This window comes from Silurus meridionalis, chromosome 1 (genome assembly GCF_014805685.1).
Source record: "Silurus meridionalis isolate SWU-2019-XX chromosome 1, ASM1480568v1, whole genome shotgun sequence".
NCBI classification, from domain to species: Eukaryota; Metazoa; Chordata; class Actinopteri; order Siluriformes; family Siluridae; genus Silurus; species Silurus meridionalis.
Genome location: NC_060884.1, coordinates 16,275,375 through 16,294,786, shown reverse-complemented (window position 1 = coordinate 16,294,786; position 19,412 = coordinate 16,275,375). Strand labels below are relative to the sequence as shown.

The window sequence follows — 19,412 nt, the reverse complement described above, 5'->3', positions numbered from 1 at the left end:
CAGGCTAACTTAATCTTATCACTGCATGAAATTTTAATTGTTGTCAATGTTCCTTTTTCGCTGTGCATGACAAATGTTAACATCTCTTGTTAATTCTTCTGATCTAACAAACATGGGCAAATGCACAATATATTGATTTTAGCCGTAAACATCTGCTTTAGCTGAGCTAATGTAAATGAAATTATGATATTCTTATTAAGATTAAGAATAAGGTTTATTTACACATGCTTTGTATACATATCTACAGGAAGCTGCAATAATGTCCTCTAGACAAACTAATAGAAAAATGAATTCAGCATATAGCTTTACCAATTTAATATAAAAGGCATATAGTTCCAGCGAGGCTGCTCCCACTGGAAACATAAGCGAAGGAAGAATACTGCACTTCCTCACATGAGATCCTATAAAGTCATATATCCAAGACCTGGTCATTGGGTCATATACTTATAAACTGATAAATAGCCTAGTTAAAGTTGCTGTTGTGGGTTCATAAAATTGGCCATGCCTCAATAAAAAAAGTTACAGCTTTCATTTTGCCCTAATGTTTTCACTGTATTCAATTATTACTACTTTGGGGATCAGACATGGATCCATTTTCACAGCTACTGGTTGAAGGATAGATCGTTCTAAATATAGGGCTTGCAATCAATCACTGAAACAACTCCACATCCTAAATGGCCTGGTACAACATTTTATCTTAAGATATTCCAGTTCAGTCAATGTGTATGTGTCATTGTCACAAGCACTCACTCTTAACCTTAGTTCCTGTGAGCCTATTATGGGATGCTCTTAATAATAAAAATGCATCAGCTGCAATTGCTAGTGCAGAGCGTCTGCCCTTTTATTTTGCACGACAGCAAAGGGACTTTTCCTGGAAGCTAACAGTCTTCCAGCTTTTGTAGCTGCCTGCCACCATCAGCATAATTAAGTTGAGCAGCTGTGTTTGACCCTCGTGTACATGTCCTTGGGAAAACTGATTGCTAAAGATATTGATAAACTGATCTTGCAGCCAATAAGCTGAAAGAAACAAGTGTTTAGGAGGGATGAGCCTGACAGTATGTATAGATCAAGTCACTAGTCTGATGTTCACTGTACAAAATAGCTTGTTCGCCTGTCTAATTCCCTACTGAGATCTTTGTATGTCATTTAAAATGAATGTGCTGGAAATTCTTCGAATTGCATTATTGTCAGAAAAAAAGTGCAATCTCAAGCCATTTAAGTATTTATTTATAATGTATGTAATGTTGATTTTTATAATGCACTTTTCTAATTTGGACATCTGTATGAATTATTAAAAACTTGTACATGCATTTCATGGCCATTCCTGAACTCATTTTTTTAGCTGGAGAAAACAATCTTTCTACAGAACTGATTTGCCAGTTTTGCATTAAACTCAAATTGTGAATAAAATAAAATAAATAAATATTAGGTTTTGGATATGTATTTTTATATGTTCCTGCAGGTCAGCACTTTTAAAACAAGTCAGAGTTTAGGCACCTTTGCAAAACCCTACACTGTTTCCCCTCCAGACTTTTAGGTCATGCCTGATCTTTTAGTTTCTCTTACTCTGATACTAACCAAGCAAGTTAGCACCTTTTAAATGCTTAACACATAGTGCCTGGAGGTGCTGGAAGGCAAAAGCAGAAATGTAAAACAGTCCAGGAACAGCAGATCTGCACAGCATGTTTTTTTGCTGAAATTCAAAATCGAAACTCCATAATCCCAGAATGACCTAATTACAAAATATAACATCAAATTGCCAGAAACTGCACTGCTGTTTTCTCATCTTTATTTAGAGTAGTTGCCCCAGGATAGTAGCTGTTAGTGGGTCTTGTTAAGACATGTTCAAGTATAAATTAAATGTATAATTCGGTATACAATCAGTACTACAGTGACAGAGTGTATGCAAATTAAACTATATGAGTCATGTATCATTTTGTAGAATCTTCTATACATATGAAAACCACCCATTAAAAACAAGACTCTTTAAAGCCAGTCTGTGTCAACCAGTGGCTCAGACATGCATCCACCTTTCAAATAAAGAATAATTTGTATTCGGATGCCATTCAAAACAGTAGTGACCTGAATGTGGTGAGATGCACACAGATAAATGAATAATTTAATAGGGCTTTTGGATTGGTATTTGATTAGCATCAGCACCAGAGATAACATCCGCTGAAAGAGATAACGAAAATAAGAAGCCCCCTGTGGTTTCTGACTCACCTGAATATCAGTAGGGAGTCTTTAATGGACTGTTCTATTAGCAAGCCATCAACTGTGCTGTACTTTGAAGGACTTCTGAAATCCTAAGTAATGCAACAGTAAATTAATCACATTCAAATTTGATTTAAGGCTGAATTATTTTTACAATTTATTCTAAGAAGAATCGCGTATGTTTTAAATACACTTAATGCATATCTCATAGGTGAATCTTCTAGTTACATGAAAACATGAAATTTGGCCATAAGGCAAATTCATAATACATGACTCAGATGAACTTTATGTAATGTAATGTTGTTGCCTTAATAAATAAGTCATACACAATTGATATACTCCACCATATATTATGCGCAAACCGACAAACCACTGGAAATATTATTCAATTATTTTAAAAAAGCTGATAAATATAGAAGCATTGATTTGTATAGAGGGAGGGAAGGGGAGATATTGTATAAGTGATATTGTGTTTATACATGAAAAGACTATGAACTAAATGTCAGTATTAATTACTGTTAACTGAGATGCAAGTCTCATGACAAAGCATTTTGAGGAATGCTTAAGGAATTAATTAGTTTTTTGGGGGTTTTTATGGTCTATTAAAATTGGCATGCAAAAAGATTGTCAACAATCTTAATAAGTCTTAATAAAAAAAATTATTTGCTTTTGTGTATGTGTATGTGTGTGTGTGTGTGTGTGTGTGTGTGTGTGTGTGTGTGTGTGTGTGTGTGTGTGTGTGTGTGTGTGTTTTCTTGCATGCTTTGTTGGGGTCACTAGAGAGAGTTCCAGAAATGCAGGCAGATGGCTCACAGTCTACGCACTCAGAACACTGTGACAGTCCCCAACAGCTCCTCTGAGAAAAGGGTAATTAAATACTGAATTTAATCAGATTCTTCAAATTAAAGTCCAGCTGGGTTCTCTCCCAAACTCTCCTGCTGTTCATCATCCCCAATGCCTCTCCTTTGTATGAGCTGTCTGTGGAGCTCACTGTAGATGACTCACAAAACGCAAAACCTACCTGCTGCAGAGAGACAGCCTGGAGCTGATAATTAATGATAAAGTATTGTCTTCACAGTTGTGACAAGGCAGGTAGATACTGAAAACAAAACTGGCCTGAGAAAAGGGTAACTAGAGTGTAGAATTTGTGTGTAGAGTTGGGGTGCCAGTATAACAGTTTTAGTCACTTCTGTTCATAGTGTAACACATAGATAACTGATGAAAAGTAGAGGAGCCTCTGTTGTTATGTTCTGTTTCTCTGATCTTCATGCCAGCTTTTGCTTGACACTGAGAAAAAGCTATCACTGAGAAAATATTTTGGGGGATGCATTCATTAATTCGGGGCACATAAAACACATTTTATGAGGAAAATTGCAAAGCTGCTATGATGTTAAGGTGGGATTTTATGCAGCATCTATAAACTATAGTGGCAAATGTTCCTGTGTTACAGAAAATGAGAAAAACTGACCTCTTCATGTTGTATCACTATGGGGGAGGGCAGGCCTTTCCAAAGCCAAAGACTTGGCACAATTTCAGCACCTTGGATAGCGTAGGCAACTGCGCTTTATTTAAAAACCCACAAACCGAATTGGAATTAGTAATAATTATGATCATATAATTGTTACCAAACACTACAGTTTAATCAACTGCTGATTATTCAAAAACTTTACACATGAGCAGAGCATGCATTTTTAATAATAATAATAATTATTATTATTTTTGTCCACACCTCGGGAAGATCTGTCCTACATATTTCAAGCATCCTCCACAAATTAGCTGGATTAAACAAGTTAATATAATATAATGTAATATAATATAACATAATAAAAATGTCTTAATATGATGTATTGTTTAAAGAATTTGCGCATCTGTTTCTAAGGGGGGATGAGGGGGAGGGGGTTGAAATGGGAAATGGTGAAGTTTGCTCCACAAATAAGACCTGACGCACCCAAACGCGCATGATTTCCTTCCGTGTTGGAAATGGGCTGTATGCAAAAGCCGAGCCTTCTTTTTATATCTCCAGCAGCTCTGCATGTGCCTGAGTCAGACATCAGGGAACAGCCTAGGGCGCTAGGATCCGGAGGGGAAGGACTCTGCATTGCCTTCCCGCCTCGCTGATGTTGAGAAAGGGGGAAAAAAACAGTAAGAGATTCCTGCTGGTGAGCTCGACTTCCCAACTTCCTGCACGAAGCAGCGCGAAGGCTCGCAACACCGAACGCTTAAACGCTGATATCGACGGTGGAGAAAACGAGAGAAAAGCGAGGTGAAAGTGTGCACCGGCAAGATTCATCTCGGAAAATGTGAAGAGTGTGTTTCGATCGCGGGATGCGCGATATGCCCCAAAACATTAATACTACTTGCTTCCCTTTTGCACTATTTCGCTCATCTGCGCAGACATTGCATTAAAAGCGCTTGGAGGTTTGAATACGGCGTTTGCTCAACCCTGACTCTCAGTTTCCTTCTGCTGTTTGGCCTCTTGCTCTAAGTGACATGAGTGTCAGAAACCCGCACCGTTACAGGCTCCTGTGTTGGGGTCTGTCTGTGATCCTCATCCAGTCCATCAGCTCGCATCCCGGTAAGTGCACATACACACACTTCATACATGATCTCGAAAACAAACAAACAAAAGTTGTTCAACTTCTTCCGTTGAACATTTACTACGAGGCAAAGACAATACGAATAAAGGATTCTTGAGACATTGGCAAAAAAAGATTTGACATCTGCTTCATATACTGTACATGTATTGATTACCTACTAACAGGAAGCAAACAAACAATTGAACAAATAAATAAATAGACAAGGACACGGTTTTTAAGCCCTATGGGTAAATATTAGGCTGGTGGAACACAGAAGACAATTCATTTATAGAGTGTTTATATATGATTTGTGCCCTGCCTGATTTGAGGTAAGGGCTCTAGGTGAGGGCTCTATGTGTTAAGTCAGGGCTTAAGATTTTTTCTTCAGTACATTACATTTGCTCTTAGAGCCTTGCAGGTGATGTAACCTTAAGAATATTTTGGTCCGGAGCCAGTAAGTACTCACAATACATATTACTCTGCTGGAGTCTTTATTGATGTCTGAGATCATCCATCAGGAGCACTTACTGTTCCATTTATTTCCCTGAAATTAGATCTATTTGCATTAGATATAGCTTACAAAAATTACAAATTAACCATAACGTCAGTCTAATGAGGATCATCAAATTTCGCATGGAATCCTGCCATGTTTGCTCTTTCCTTTAAGTATTGTTTTTACAACACTACCTTTACATTAGTTACAGTATATGGTTGCCTAATGGCCATAAGAGGTATAGGTATAGGACCACACCCAAAAAGGCATCTTACTGCTAAGCTATTGTAACATGTTTGCTCTGCAATGTACATCATCACAGTCATGTAAAAAAAAAAAAAAATAGCTGAGCTACACACTCTCACTAATCCGATTTTGCCTTTCAAATAGGTTTTATTCACATTCACAGATGGTTTCTTTCTTGTTTTAACCACGAATGCTTTTCAAATTGTCAGGTTCAGGTTACCATAAAGAAGTCATGTTGTTTTTGGGTTTTGCGAGCTGTATTAGGCTTTGATGGCTTTATTAGAGGACTGATAAATGCTGTGGCTAAAAAGTCCTGTCATCTCTCAAGGATGCACCAGGTTGCACTTGGCTTAGTCACCAGGCTGATGATAGTCTATCTCTGTCAGTTTTTCTCCATCCTAGTTCAAGCCTATTGACATTCTACATATACCGTATCATTAAACATTCAGGGATTTCAGAAAAAAAAACAAAGCCTCAAGCTTGAAGGAAGGTTTGACCTGTCAAACTTACAGCCAGAGTTTTGAATGCCTATAAAAAGGATGCATTATAAACACATATACAATCTGGAGCTTGGAGGAAACATAATCGCTGCTATTTAACAGCAACGAAGAATAAACATATTTGGATGATGAATGAAAGGTTTGGAAAAAATTTAATAAAAGATAGCCAGAATGTTATAAATTCCATGGAGGCATAACTGTCAGGACCTGCAGCTTGCTTCATGTCACCCTTTTATTAATATTTATGAAATGCTTAATAGATCATTATGATGACAGGTATGACCAAATTGCTAGAATAGATTACTACGGTTTATAAAAAATAATGTGAAAGATTCAGTGCACAGATCATTGTTGACTAAGTTTGGACTAAGTGTGTTCACATCACATACTTTGAATGTGTTGTTTATAGAGCAGTTTATATTTAGATAAAATTGAGTTCCCAATAATATGACTTCTCAGTCGTAAATACTGATGGCTTTATATAGAGAATAAGTTGCGCTGTGATTGTTTAAAAAGAGTATAACCATTCTGCTGGCCAGTAATGCCTATGGATTGTGTATAGAAGAAACTTTTTGCTTGTATTGTTAATGAGGTTCGGACATATTTAGCCTGGTCTAAGTATAATGTCCAGGGGTGGGTAGTGTGTACTAAAAAGCACAATGGGGCACTGCTTGAACTCAGCCACTTACCATTGTTTCTTCAAAGGAACACAAAAAAACTGAAATAATTTGGTTGCGGAAGGGTTGGGATTTCCTATTACGTAATCCAGTTTGAGCTGGAATTCCATTTGTGTTCTATAACGTGTCCAGTGTGGATATGAGTGTTTGTTAATGGTATTTTTTTATGAATTTATGTTTTCAGAGATAAAATCTCTTGGATCCATTAGCTCTTGTCCGAATTCAGTGTGAACATTTCATGCCTTAGCATGTGAAAATATTTTGAATATGGTCAAATGTATGTGTTGATTATTTGGATTGTGATTGCACAAATACAAATGTACTGTATTATTATAATATAAGATGCTAAGCTTAATTCTAGACAATGTCTTATTCCATAGAAAGATGCTAAATTAACCTCCAATATTGTTAAATCATTCATTAAATATCTTCACTTTAAAATAGATATTTTCTTAGGGCACAACATTTATTGAACACAACTAAGATACCAACTTTTATAAATTTACGATGTCACTTTGGAGCTGATTTGTTGACCTGAACAAATTGGGGCACAGTTTCTTTGAAAATGGCCCACCACTGGAACACAGCAGATCAGTGCTATTTGTGTTGTGGACTATCCAACACTTTAATGCATGTATGTTGTTTGTATGAGAGTATCATTACTGGTTGGTTTACTGATTGGCCACTTTATTAGCCACACCATTAGAGAATACAGCTCATCTTCAATAACTTCAAAAGTGCTCTGTTGAGACTGCTCTACTGCTAAATGATATTTTTTTGCAGCCGTATAGTCTTGTGGCGGTCCTGTGGTAGCAATATAAAGATTACATTTTAAGACAGGAGAAGAAAAACGAAGAAGGAAAAGAAAAGGAAGAGAACAAAAAATGAAAGAAAATGAACAATAACAAGAGAAAGTGGTGCGCATGTATGACGGCAAATCAACAACAATACACAATTTGACAGCAGAGCAGACAATAAAATACAGAAAGAAAAAGACAGAAGAGCAAAACACCAGGGTGAGTGAAAGATATTGAGTAGCAAAAATCACAAGGGAGAGATGAGCACACAGATTAAACAGTATTAAATATTGAGTATTAAATATTATGTGCTTTACTGGTAGAAATTGCTTTTGTCAAGTCCGTCCACATAATGATCTATGACGTTATAAATATTAATGTGAGGGTGACATGTAGTGTGTTACAATTATGATTGTATTCAATTCTTGAAATCTTTTTATGTCTTTTTTTCCCCCCTTTTGTTCATTATCCAAATATATTTGGATGCCAAATAAACACACACACACACACACACACACACACACAAAAAAAAAAACAGAGAAAAGAGAAAACTAATGCACATGTGCAAAATAAATATATTTTTTTGACAGTTTATACAGAAATATGATTTGACAGCAAAAGAGACAAATAGACAAAATAAAAAAAAAGACAAAATAAAAAAAGAAAGGAGGGAAAAAACATACAGCGAGGCTATTGAGTAGTGGATGAATGTGCAGCATGAACACTATTAAATATTAATGTTTTGTAGATGTGTTGTTCATCTAGACATACAGAATGTTACTGCTATATATGAGTGTCATAAAATTTAATATATATAAATATATATATATATATATATATATATATATATATATATATATATATATATATATATATATATATATTAGGGATGCACCGAAATAAAAATTCTTGGCCGAAACCGAAAACCGAAAAAGAGGAAAGCAAGGCCGAAAAACCGAAAACCGAAACACCGCAAGAAATTATGCCAAATATTATTACCATTGCATTTATGGCTATGACTGTGTACTAACCTTACTAGAATCAAGGCATTTCAATTGCATACATTAATATTAAAGTTTCAAAGAATAAATCAATTACAAATTATGAAAATATTTATTTATAGCACATTGCAACGATGCACAGGATAAAATAAAATAAAATTCAAACAATGTCTGTCATGAAACTGATTGCTGAAATATCTGCAGTTATATGCTTATGAATGTGCAACAACATTAAACAGCTCAGGTAAACACACCTCTGAAAAATGTCGTCTGCTCGGCATGGCATAATGTGCTCGATCAGCCTAGGAAAACCCACATCTACGACAGAGAATGGCTGATCATCTAAGGCAATAATTTCCATAATCTTTTGTGTAATGACCTTTGCCATGACACCGTCACTGGGAAACTTCCTGCCTTTTCAAAAACGTCCGCCACAGACGGAGTGCGCGTGCTCGGAGGGGTTTTGCTTTTCTGTGTTCATCTCATATTCAGCATAGCGATCGGGATGTTTGGATTTCAGGTGATAAATTAAACCTGACGTGGAGAAAGTTTTTGCAGACGCACCCCCTCTTGAAATTTCGGCATTACATGTTTTGCAAATCGCTAATCGTGGGTCTTTCTCCAAGATATACTGAAATACGTCCACACCACAGACAAGCACGTGCGGGCCGCGGTTTCTGTTTGCGTCATCACATCAAACTGTTTCAGCCGTGTTTTTTCGGTGATCAAAATCTTTCGGTGGCCGAATATTCTGTGCATCCCTAATATATATATATATATATATATATATATATATATATATATATATATATATATATATATATAATTTGTGTGTTGGTGCTAGAATACTTAGAGTGATTGCTTTATAAGCATCAGTATGTCAGCTTATGTAAAAGTTGATAATGTAACCCAAGTGCATGATTTGTTCTTATCTAATGAGAAAGTTTTATGCAAAATCGTTTATAAGAAGCTTCAGACCATGTGACATGGTTAGTTCACTATCTGGATTTTCACAGCCGTAACCTTGTTATTTTTGGTGTTAACTACGGTGCTATGAATAAGTATATTTTATGTTATTTTATTCATTTAAACTGTTCAATAACTGGGGTGGATAAACAAATGTACAAATGTTGTTAGTAAAGTTAAGCATGTGGTTTGTAATCCCACAAAATGCATAGTGTACTGCCTGATGTGTGTTCTGAGAATAACCCCACAGTGAAGATGCTGTATGATAATGACTTTATCTATATTAACTCTGGATTTACAAAAGTGAGTTCAAATGCTGAGATCGGTTTTAATTTTGAGACATTTTTCCTCATTTGGTTAACTGAGAGTGATATTGTGTCTTCATCGGATGATGAAATTTAATTGGATTTGCCAGCGTGTTCATCTTTTCTTTCAGTGTTAGAGATTCTTTCAGATTTATCACATGTAGAAGTTTTTTCTTTGCATTTTTAAACAATTAAATATACTAGGGAAATTAGTCTTCACCTATGCCACATATAAGGAATATTTATAACAACATTATTTTTCAAATAATGCAGATGTATAAATTATAATTTTTCCTTTACTATTAAGAAGTCAGGATAAATCTTGACTGGGTGTGCACTTTGGTGTCAGTCTGGCCTTACACGGTCGTGTTCATATTCCACCAGGCTTAAAAAGTGCTTTAAAAAGCAGGTCCATGATTGATATGTTCTGGCAGTGCGCTTGCATAAAAAATACATCCATGAATGATGCATTAGAGTTTCATGTACGCATTTGGTACAATTCTGTATGACAAATGAGTTGTATTTTTTTATTTGTTAGATTTGTATTGCGTCCAGTTTTGTGAGCCAGCTAGTTAGGTGGTGAGTTGGAATCCAATAAAATATAATACTTTCTGTTATAAATATTGGTACTGCATTCCAGTGCATCAAGTCGGCTTCTATACAATAGTTTTGATAAGTGCTTTAAAGTTACATTTGAGTAACACAGACTAAGGAGGATGATAGTGCCTGTGCTTAAAGTAAATTGAGTGTTTAGTAAGGGTGGGCGATACCAATTTTTTTTTTTTTTCGATCCGATACCAAGTACTTTCAAAACAAGAATCGCCAGTATCGTTACCAGTATTTGTTTGTGAATGATTTTATAGTGTATTTTGATAGCCATTATCATTAATATTAAATAAACTGGGATAGACATACATTTTTATAATAATAGAAATAATATTAAAATTATTTCATTTAGAATATCCACTAGATACGAGGTAACAGAAGTAGATATAGGCTAATAAAAATGTATAAAATGTTTTTTAAATATCCTACTGTTTAAAACAAAATGTCCAGTTCAAATAGTTATACTCATATGCAGTGTAATATTCTGCTCCCCATTAAACTCTGTAATATCTTCATATCTACTTAATAGGGTGTTTTACTTTTAGATGCTTTGTCATATTTGTGGTAATTTCCATAGTGGCATATTGTTTTTTGACATTAAGCTTCATCAGTGTTAAATATAGTGAAGTAAAAAGAAACAGATAATGCTTCTTTTTCTTTCAGTCATGATCGCACCATGCACTCAAATCCTCTTTTAAACATAGTGTGCTTTGATTGTGTGCTTTGATTGTGTGAAACAAGGCTGTCATGACAATCGGTGGTACAGCGGAAGAAGATATAGTTCACATTGACATTTCTATTTAAGTATTAGAAATATTTATATACTATACGGCATAATACTATTATTAAAATATTTTAAACTCACTTGTTTAAAAAAAAAAAACAGATAGGATCGATACTTCTATTTTAGAATCGATCCTTTTGATACTATGCCAGTATCCAAAATATTGATACTTTAGGATCGATGCACCTTTATCTAGTATTTAGTCTCTAACTTGCAACTTTACATTTAAAATGTATTCCTGTTTACACACAAATCAGATTGTTTTCAAATTTCTTGATTAACTTAGTGAACTATTAAAGCAAATGTAATGGATTCTACAAAAAACACTATTTCATACTGTCTGCATCATACTGTCTTTCTTTTATACTGTCTGTTTTTGAATCGATGCTGGACATATATTTTATCTAATTACTGAAGCTATGAATAATCTGAACAGTAATAGGGAGAGTGGATATCCTTCCATCCATCCACATCCATTAATGCTGGGAGTTGTTATTAATAAATACTGTGGCTATTGTTGGATCCACATTTGGCTTAAGCACTAGTGACATGAAAGCAGTGCCCATGTTTGATGGGATGGAAACCGATTTTTTTTTAATCTTACCTGCTATTCTCATAATGCATTAAACAGGAAAGTCATCAGGGCCAGGTGATTTGATGGTTAGGGGTTGCTTTTAAACGTTAATTAATTAAGTGTTTATAAAGCTTCTAAAGTTTCATTTTCTGGTTGAAAATTGGATTATTCAAGAGTTTCCCAATGAAGTACATGTACTTTTGGCATTAGAGAATGTATCTCGAAAGTGGTATTTATAGCTGCTGGGCCCTTGTAAATCCTTAATTGTTGTTATAATTGTGTTTTTATTTCTTTGTTGAATTAATTTGGTTTTCTAAATATGTTCCTGATTTATTGTTTTGCTTAATATAGCTGAAAGAGCAAACGAACTAAACGTTTTGTGGATTATATTATTTAATTACTAAATAATCTCTCAAGTTTCCTTTGCCGTCTGTGTGTGGGGTTTATTGTTTCCTATATGAGTTTCTTTTTCTTTTTAATACATGCCATTTCACACAGACTTTTCGTTGTCAGTCTCTTTTTACTGATGGAAAGGAGTAACGGGAGCTGACATATTGTATATAGTAACAGATGGGCTAGGGTCAGTAATTGTTTACTTACAAAGTGCCTCCATATGGTAGATATAAATGGCGAAAAAGGTGTGTGTGTGTGTGTGTGTGTGTGTGTGTGTGTGTGTGTGTGAAAGGTATGTCAGAGATCACAGTGCCCTGTTGAGAATGACTCTTGGCCCCTCTGTCAAATAGGTATAAAGCTCTGCTGGAAGCTCCAACTTGACAACCGAATCCATCAAGGGCCACTTGCCAGAAGACACTAGTTTTTTAATGCTTTACCTTGCCCTTCACTTTCCCCAGCAGCACTCACTCTCCTCTAATGAGCACTCCTCTGCTCTGTGATTGAATGGTCGTCTGTGTAATGAAAACAGAAAGGAATTCTTTCTCCTTCCCTTTTTCTAATCTGTCTATCTTCAATACCTTGACCTGTATAAAAAGAGCCTATAAATCGTTTAATTGAAAGCAGAGAGTGAAAATCAATACAAAGGAAGCATTAAACTTAATGGAATGCAGTGATCCGGATCCATATTTCATATCCACAAGATGGGTGTGACTTTTACACATGTCACTTGGCTTTTAAGTTTAGGGGTTTTTTTTTACTTTCTTTCTTTTCTTTTCTTTAAGTGGTCTGCTCTTAAGTGTTTTGGAGGCTTGCAGTGTTGTTGATGCTGAGCTGGTAATATCTTAAGTGATGCCCAAGGTTTATAATATGTCCGAGATGGAAAAATAGAAAACATAGTTTATGGTATTTAATACAGTAATAATAACAAATAATAATATATAATGTTGTTTTATAGAGCATCATTGTTTGCATTCTGCTGCTAATTATTTGTAAAATAGCTTTGCATAGATGTGAAAAAATTTAATTAAAAAATGGAAAGGTTCCACTTAGTTTGAATTCTCAGCTTTTCAAGTTATTGATCTTAAATTAAAAGATAAACAAAAGGTCCACAAAAGGAGGAACGTAAGTCTGGAGCAGTCAGAACTAATTCAAATGCAGATAGACAAAACGTTTAAATAAGCACAAAAAAGATCCTTTGAATTTCAATACACTCTGTATTTTATTAATGGATCATCATAAAAAAACATAATGGTGTTGCTAGTTAAAGCAATGCCTCCCAAAATGCTTACTAATTTGCCCTTATTAATTAGATTGCATATGCATGGTCTCATGCTGCTACGCTACATTAATTTGGATTCCTAAGATATTAGACAGAGTTATTACCCGGGTGTGAAAAAGCCATGATATAATTAAGTGTGTATATGAATATGTACAAAACTCCACGTTCTCTGAAAATACTGCACATGTGGGGATTATATGGATAAATATTGATCTGTCTACAGGTCAAATAACCAAACAACCTTTGCAAAAATGTACGAGTCTGTAGTGCAGACTATAAACACTGCAGTATTTAGATATTTATCTTTATTATTACTCAGTAAGCACTGCGACCGATTCAGCTAATTAATAACTAAACAGGGAAAGAATGTTAGTAGTAAAAACTCACTTTATTAGTGCATTTTGTATTCTTTTGTATTTATGTTTTCTACTGAGAATTGTCTATTGAGAATTGTCTAAGCTTGAACAATAGGACTAGATTGGACTCGAAAGATTTTTTTGGCTCTGTTAGACTGTTATGTTATACTATTTGCAGCATCATTGTTGCACATAAATATAGAATATTTATATTCATATAGAATGCACTCAAGAATCGGTTATTTTTTCAGACTCTTAAATGTATATATAAAGCACCATTAGTTTTGCAAGACCATCTGCTTACCGGAAAATTCTGTTTTTGCATTTAATATATTGCTATCTGATTGGATTAAATTACCTTAACAGAACATGTCATCTGAGCTATTACTGACATTTTTCCATTTCTCAAATATGTCACTGTATCAATGTTTGTGTTATGTTAGCAGTCATAATGAGTCATGACTTACGATGAATAATTTAAGCCTACTTGATTCTTTCAGGTAACATGGTTAGCAGGGCTTTTTATTCCAGGTAATAATGTATTACTTGGAATTCTCTGAATAGGACTGTACATGTTTTTCTATGTATCTTGCACTTTAGTCACTTAAATTTGCACTCTGTCAGTGATTAGTGGATAACTTAAACAAAGCTGATTTCATGTAAAAACTGTAATGATTTTTTAGGTAACACAACTGTACTTTTTTGGTAACCCAGATAAAGATAAGTTCTCTTTTGAGTCTTGTTCCTATCAAGGTTTCTTATTCCTATTGTCTCAGGGAGATTTTTTCCTCACCATATACACACACACACACACACACACACACACACACACATATATATATATATATATATATATATATATATATATATATATATATATATATATATATATATATATATATATATATATATATATATATATATATATATATATATATATATATATATATATATACACACACAACTTTGTTGGCTGATTTTCAGTGGCGCTTCTTTGAACAGGTAAAGCTGGAAGCTGGTAATCAGAGAAAATTGTGTTTGTTGTGGGGGCCAAAGTTTGGTGTTGTAATTAAAGCTTTGGAACTGATGTGTTATTTCTTTCACTCTGAGTTGCCCTGCTGTGCACCCAATCAGTCTGTGGAGGAAAAAAAGTTTGAAGAAAAAGGAAGTATTTTTTATCTGACATAATGTAAGAAACTAAAATGAATTTGATCACAGCAAGGGGTTTTACCAAGAGGAGAAACTATAATTGCCTCACAGTTGCTAATGCCTTAGTGTAAATACTAAATGAAGACTTATTTGTCAATTTATGGTATTATTATAAATTATTTTATATATTACCAAGCAGTGAACATTGCTGGCCATGCACCGACTTTGATCTCTTCCAATTACACAGTATGAGCATTTTTAAATCGTCTTAAAAAGTCATTTAATAGAATTGTACATGATGAGGTGATTATAATTTGCCCCATAAATGATGTTAACAAAAAGAAGATATGCTTGCTCTTTCTATAAAACTATATTTTATATATAATTAATTCTGCTAATGAATTTACCTTTTTCATTATCATTTAAATGTTTATGTTAGCGTTTAAATAAGAGATTTGGCCCATAGAGATTTTAATTGCAGAGTTATCACTTCATATGTCTCGCCGACCATCAGCTGAGTTATCTGGTTCTTCAAATTATGAAATACTTGTTATAATATTTTCACCAATGAATGACCATATTAGAAATATCATAATAACTAGCCTGTTATAAGTTAAATACATCTGAATAGTATATAGTGGTCCACTCACTAATGACTTTCCCTCTCAGGAAGTCCTGTATTAACGTTTTAAATAGGCTGTACTTCTTAGGAAACAATAAGACAATAGACTAATGTTACGTCCATAAATACAGGATAAAGCCAGGATGTTGCTGGCTTATGCAAACAATGCAGGCCTCATTGCTTTGACTCCACTTTGCCGACTATGTAGGCTAGACATCCATCTTGTTCTTTGCCTTTGACTTTGATTGTGTTGATAAGATTTCTAAGACTTCTACACAATACTGAAATAGAAAAATGAGCTGTACGAAGAAAATCTACTGTGTGAATGGGTAAACCCAGCAAGTAACACATACTACCTAAAAAATTAGTCTCATTTACACTTTCATTAAATATCTTGCTATTTTGCCTTTTCACTGTTTAATCTATATCTCATTTTAAAATCTAGACAGTTGAGTTACAATAATGCTATCAGAGATGTAACATTTTCTTTCAGTATTTAACCCACACATTTATTTAAGTTTAAAATACAATTTTATTTGGTATAATACAAATTAAATGTTCAAATGAAAATATTTGAATATGACATGATCCCAAGCTCTTACTTGAAGTTTTTTGGCTGACTTTTAACAAAAAGCCTGCCGGGTTGTGTTAGCTGTTCCTCTACCTTTGATTACTATTCCTCTGTGTATACTTTTATGCTTAAGCAGACAGTCACAACTAGCAGAAGCTGTCATTCAGCTGCTTGGGCAGAGGCTCACATGTCTGCCAATCACAGTCACAAGATGATAGTTATGTGGTTTTTGTATTGTTTTCTATTCATGTTCACTACTCTGCTAGTCTCTATTAAATTTTTTTTTTAACCAGTTTATAGTCTTCGTTTGCTATGCCTTATGTTTTGTATTGTTTTACAGACTGGGTAAAAAAAAATACAGAAAGCGTAAAATACATTTGCGGTGTATGCAGCACAAAGTCGATGTAATGTAACTCATGTGATTTAAAATAAGAGTAATTGAGTCCACTTCTTTCCATAAACCCTTCCATAAACATAAACTTCACCAACACGTCTCTGTAACCTTGCAAATTTCTTTAAGAAAATTTCCGTTTAGATAATGTTATATACATTAACATTAACCACACACACATGCACACACACACACACACACACACACACACACACACACACACACACACACACACACACACCTGAGATTAAACAGCTAGCGTGGGAAGCAGAAGGCTGACTGAATATAAGAGCAGAAGTGCTCACTGCATGGTGCAAAGCGACTGTAACTAAAGCAGATAAATTGCCACTGTTGACACCCTCACACACAAAAGTCATTCAGAAGTTGGATAGATGGTTAAAGGTATGTCAACACCCAGACCCGCTTATCCAGCAGGTCATCGCCAAGGTTGACGTTGTGTATGAACAGCGGGACTCTAAAATACTCCGTGACGGGTATTGATGATGGCCAAGAGAGTCTTAATGTAGCCATGAGTCTTTGTGACCTTTTCAGCTGAGGTGTGTTCTGCCTTTGGCCTTTGAGAGCTTGCTCTGGAGCACAGTGTAAATATGTGCTGTGCTATTCTCCTTGCTGTTTGTTTAACACTTTTAGAAACCTTTTATAAACATGTGGAGAAAAAGGATTTTCCAAGTTCACACAGGAGACAGACGTACCCGCTGTGACGTGTACAGAAACATTCTTTGTTTTTGTCATTATGTATAGCTGTCGTATGTCAGAAGGCATGTACGGCCATCTTTAAACCTCTCACTTACTAAGTTTTATTTGTTTACTGGAACTATAATGCTTGTTTAAGTGTAATTAAGCCTGTATGCTCCCATGTTAGACTGAAACCTAGTTTCCAGCTTCCTATTGTGACTGTGGGCTGTTTATGTGCTAGGTTATCCAAGTGTAAGTGCTCCCTTGTGTACATAGCTGGAGCATTTTTGGACTTCTGCTGAGTGTGCTACAGTATGATGGAGTGTTTTGATTAATGGAGCATGTATGCAAGACAATTACTACATCATATCTGTCCACTGCTGCAAGGTTGTTAGACTACATATACTGCAGACTTTGCATATACTGTATTAATCTTTGTTCTGTGTGCCATTTGTTTGGTTATAGCCTAAATAATAATGACTAAATGGTAGTTTACAGACTGTGAAAATATTTTTTCAGCAGTTTATAATTACTTTCTAATTAGGCAATATCGCATGAGCAAGAGGCAAGAGTGAAACCGGTTATACAGAATATCACCATGCAATTGGCGATATTCAGTAATGCCTCATTACTGCAAGCACAGCATTGCTTTCAGTTCCGTGAAAAATAAATTAATATCAAATAATTTCTTTTTGACACAGCACAGCTAAATGTTTTGTCTGTTTTGCTTCGCTGTTGAAAATATATTCAGAAGAAGATTCATTCTAGCTCGCTTGTAAGCATTCCTGTTACATGGGGCTTTCAGTCAGATTGCCCCCCTCTTCATCCTTTTCATCTTTATCTGACAAGTTATTATTTTTAAGTGAAAAGTTATACTCATAAGAAATGTTTTAAATTAGTGGCCCATAATTGACTGCTGTATAATTATATAGCAGGCGAGGTAGGTTCAAGAGCATTTTTCAATCAAGAGAATTTTCTATTTTTGAACAGGTGCAGGGAAAAAAAACGGGTGAATGTCAAATGTTTACAAGTAGATCTGCTAATAGACTAGTATTTAGATTAAAAGAAATTGAGATTTGAAGTAAAACCAGCCGTAAACAAAAATGCATCAGAAACAGGCATCATTGTTAACCATAATAATAACTGCATGTAACAATAAAACAATCCAAGTTTCATACAAGTGTTTTTAAACCCATGAAGGTTTTTTTTGTCTAGCTGGAGTAAGGCAGACAGAATGTGCATAGGATTTGTATGGCTGCATCTTTACGCTGTCACTTTCGATTCAAAACCTGCTATATTTTTCTTCTTTACTGCCGCACACTCATTCCCCTTCTGTGACTGTCGAACTCCCGACCCATACACGCACACACTCCTGTGGAGGCTGTCGACTTGTAGCCATCGTTACAAGACCCAAGGGAAGTATACTGCAGAGCACTTTAGACAGCCTCCATAGCAGCAGAACTGCAGATCTTCATTTCTCAATATAGGTATAAATGGAGGGTCGACAACAGGGGGCCAAATGTGTAATACCATACACATAGCAACATCGAATGTGCTGGAAAGCTACATATAAATTAATAATAAGTAAGTATAATAAGGCATTTAAACACCCTGATTGGGACTAGGTCACAAAATTCGACCCAACTTTGTTTCTAATGATGGGGGGGGTTTAATATTTTAATGTATTCACTTCAGAAAAACAAAATAAAATAAAGAAATACAATTTTATGCAAATTAATAGTGTGAATAGAAAGAAGATAATATAAAAATTAAAACTATTACTACAGTAAGATTCAGAACTAATAACATCGTTGTTAAGATGGAAAAAAAGAACAATAATTACAGTCAAATCTCACAATGGAAACATGAGAGAAATCTTACTTTTATTTGAAGTAAAAATAATCTTTAAAAAAAATAATAAACCTGAAATGTTTTAAAGAAAAATTTAACAGAACTGTGTGACTAATATAGTCTCCTAACTTAGCATGTTGTTTAATATTTTCAACAGCACTGAGTGTTCTGAAGATAACACTCACATTAGTATTTAGATTTTTCAATGTAGTTTGGCAGAGGGGATTGGGATGGACATGTCATACGCTTTATTCTATTGTACATTTTGACAAGCCAGTAGCAGCTTCTTGGCAGCAATTGCTATATTTTCATATAGAATTCTCTGTTACTTTATAGACGAGGCAGCAAGACCTTTTAGAGGAAGA

The 19,412-nt window shown here is 34.8% G+C and overlaps 1 protein-coding gene across 2 annotated transcripts in view; it reads left to right on the top strand.

Moving 5' to 3' along the window:
- Positions 1 to 4,204: 4,204 nt before the first annotated feature.
- The window catches only part of ca16b (carbonic anhydrase XVI b), an 83,124-nt gene continuing 67,916 nt past the window's right edge, over positions 4,205 to 19,412 (top strand). Inside the window, exon 1 of one of the 2 annotated variants that reach the window (XM_046853858.1) lies at positions 4,205 to 4,789. In XM_046853858.1, coding sequence (XP_046709814.1) covers positions 4,705 to 4,789 — 85 coding nt within the window. In that variant the 5' untranslated portion in view covers positions 4,205 to 4,704. The remainder of the gene's footprint in view (positions 4,790 to 19,412) is intronic. The other variant, XM_046853869.1, reaches the window with a different exon arrangement.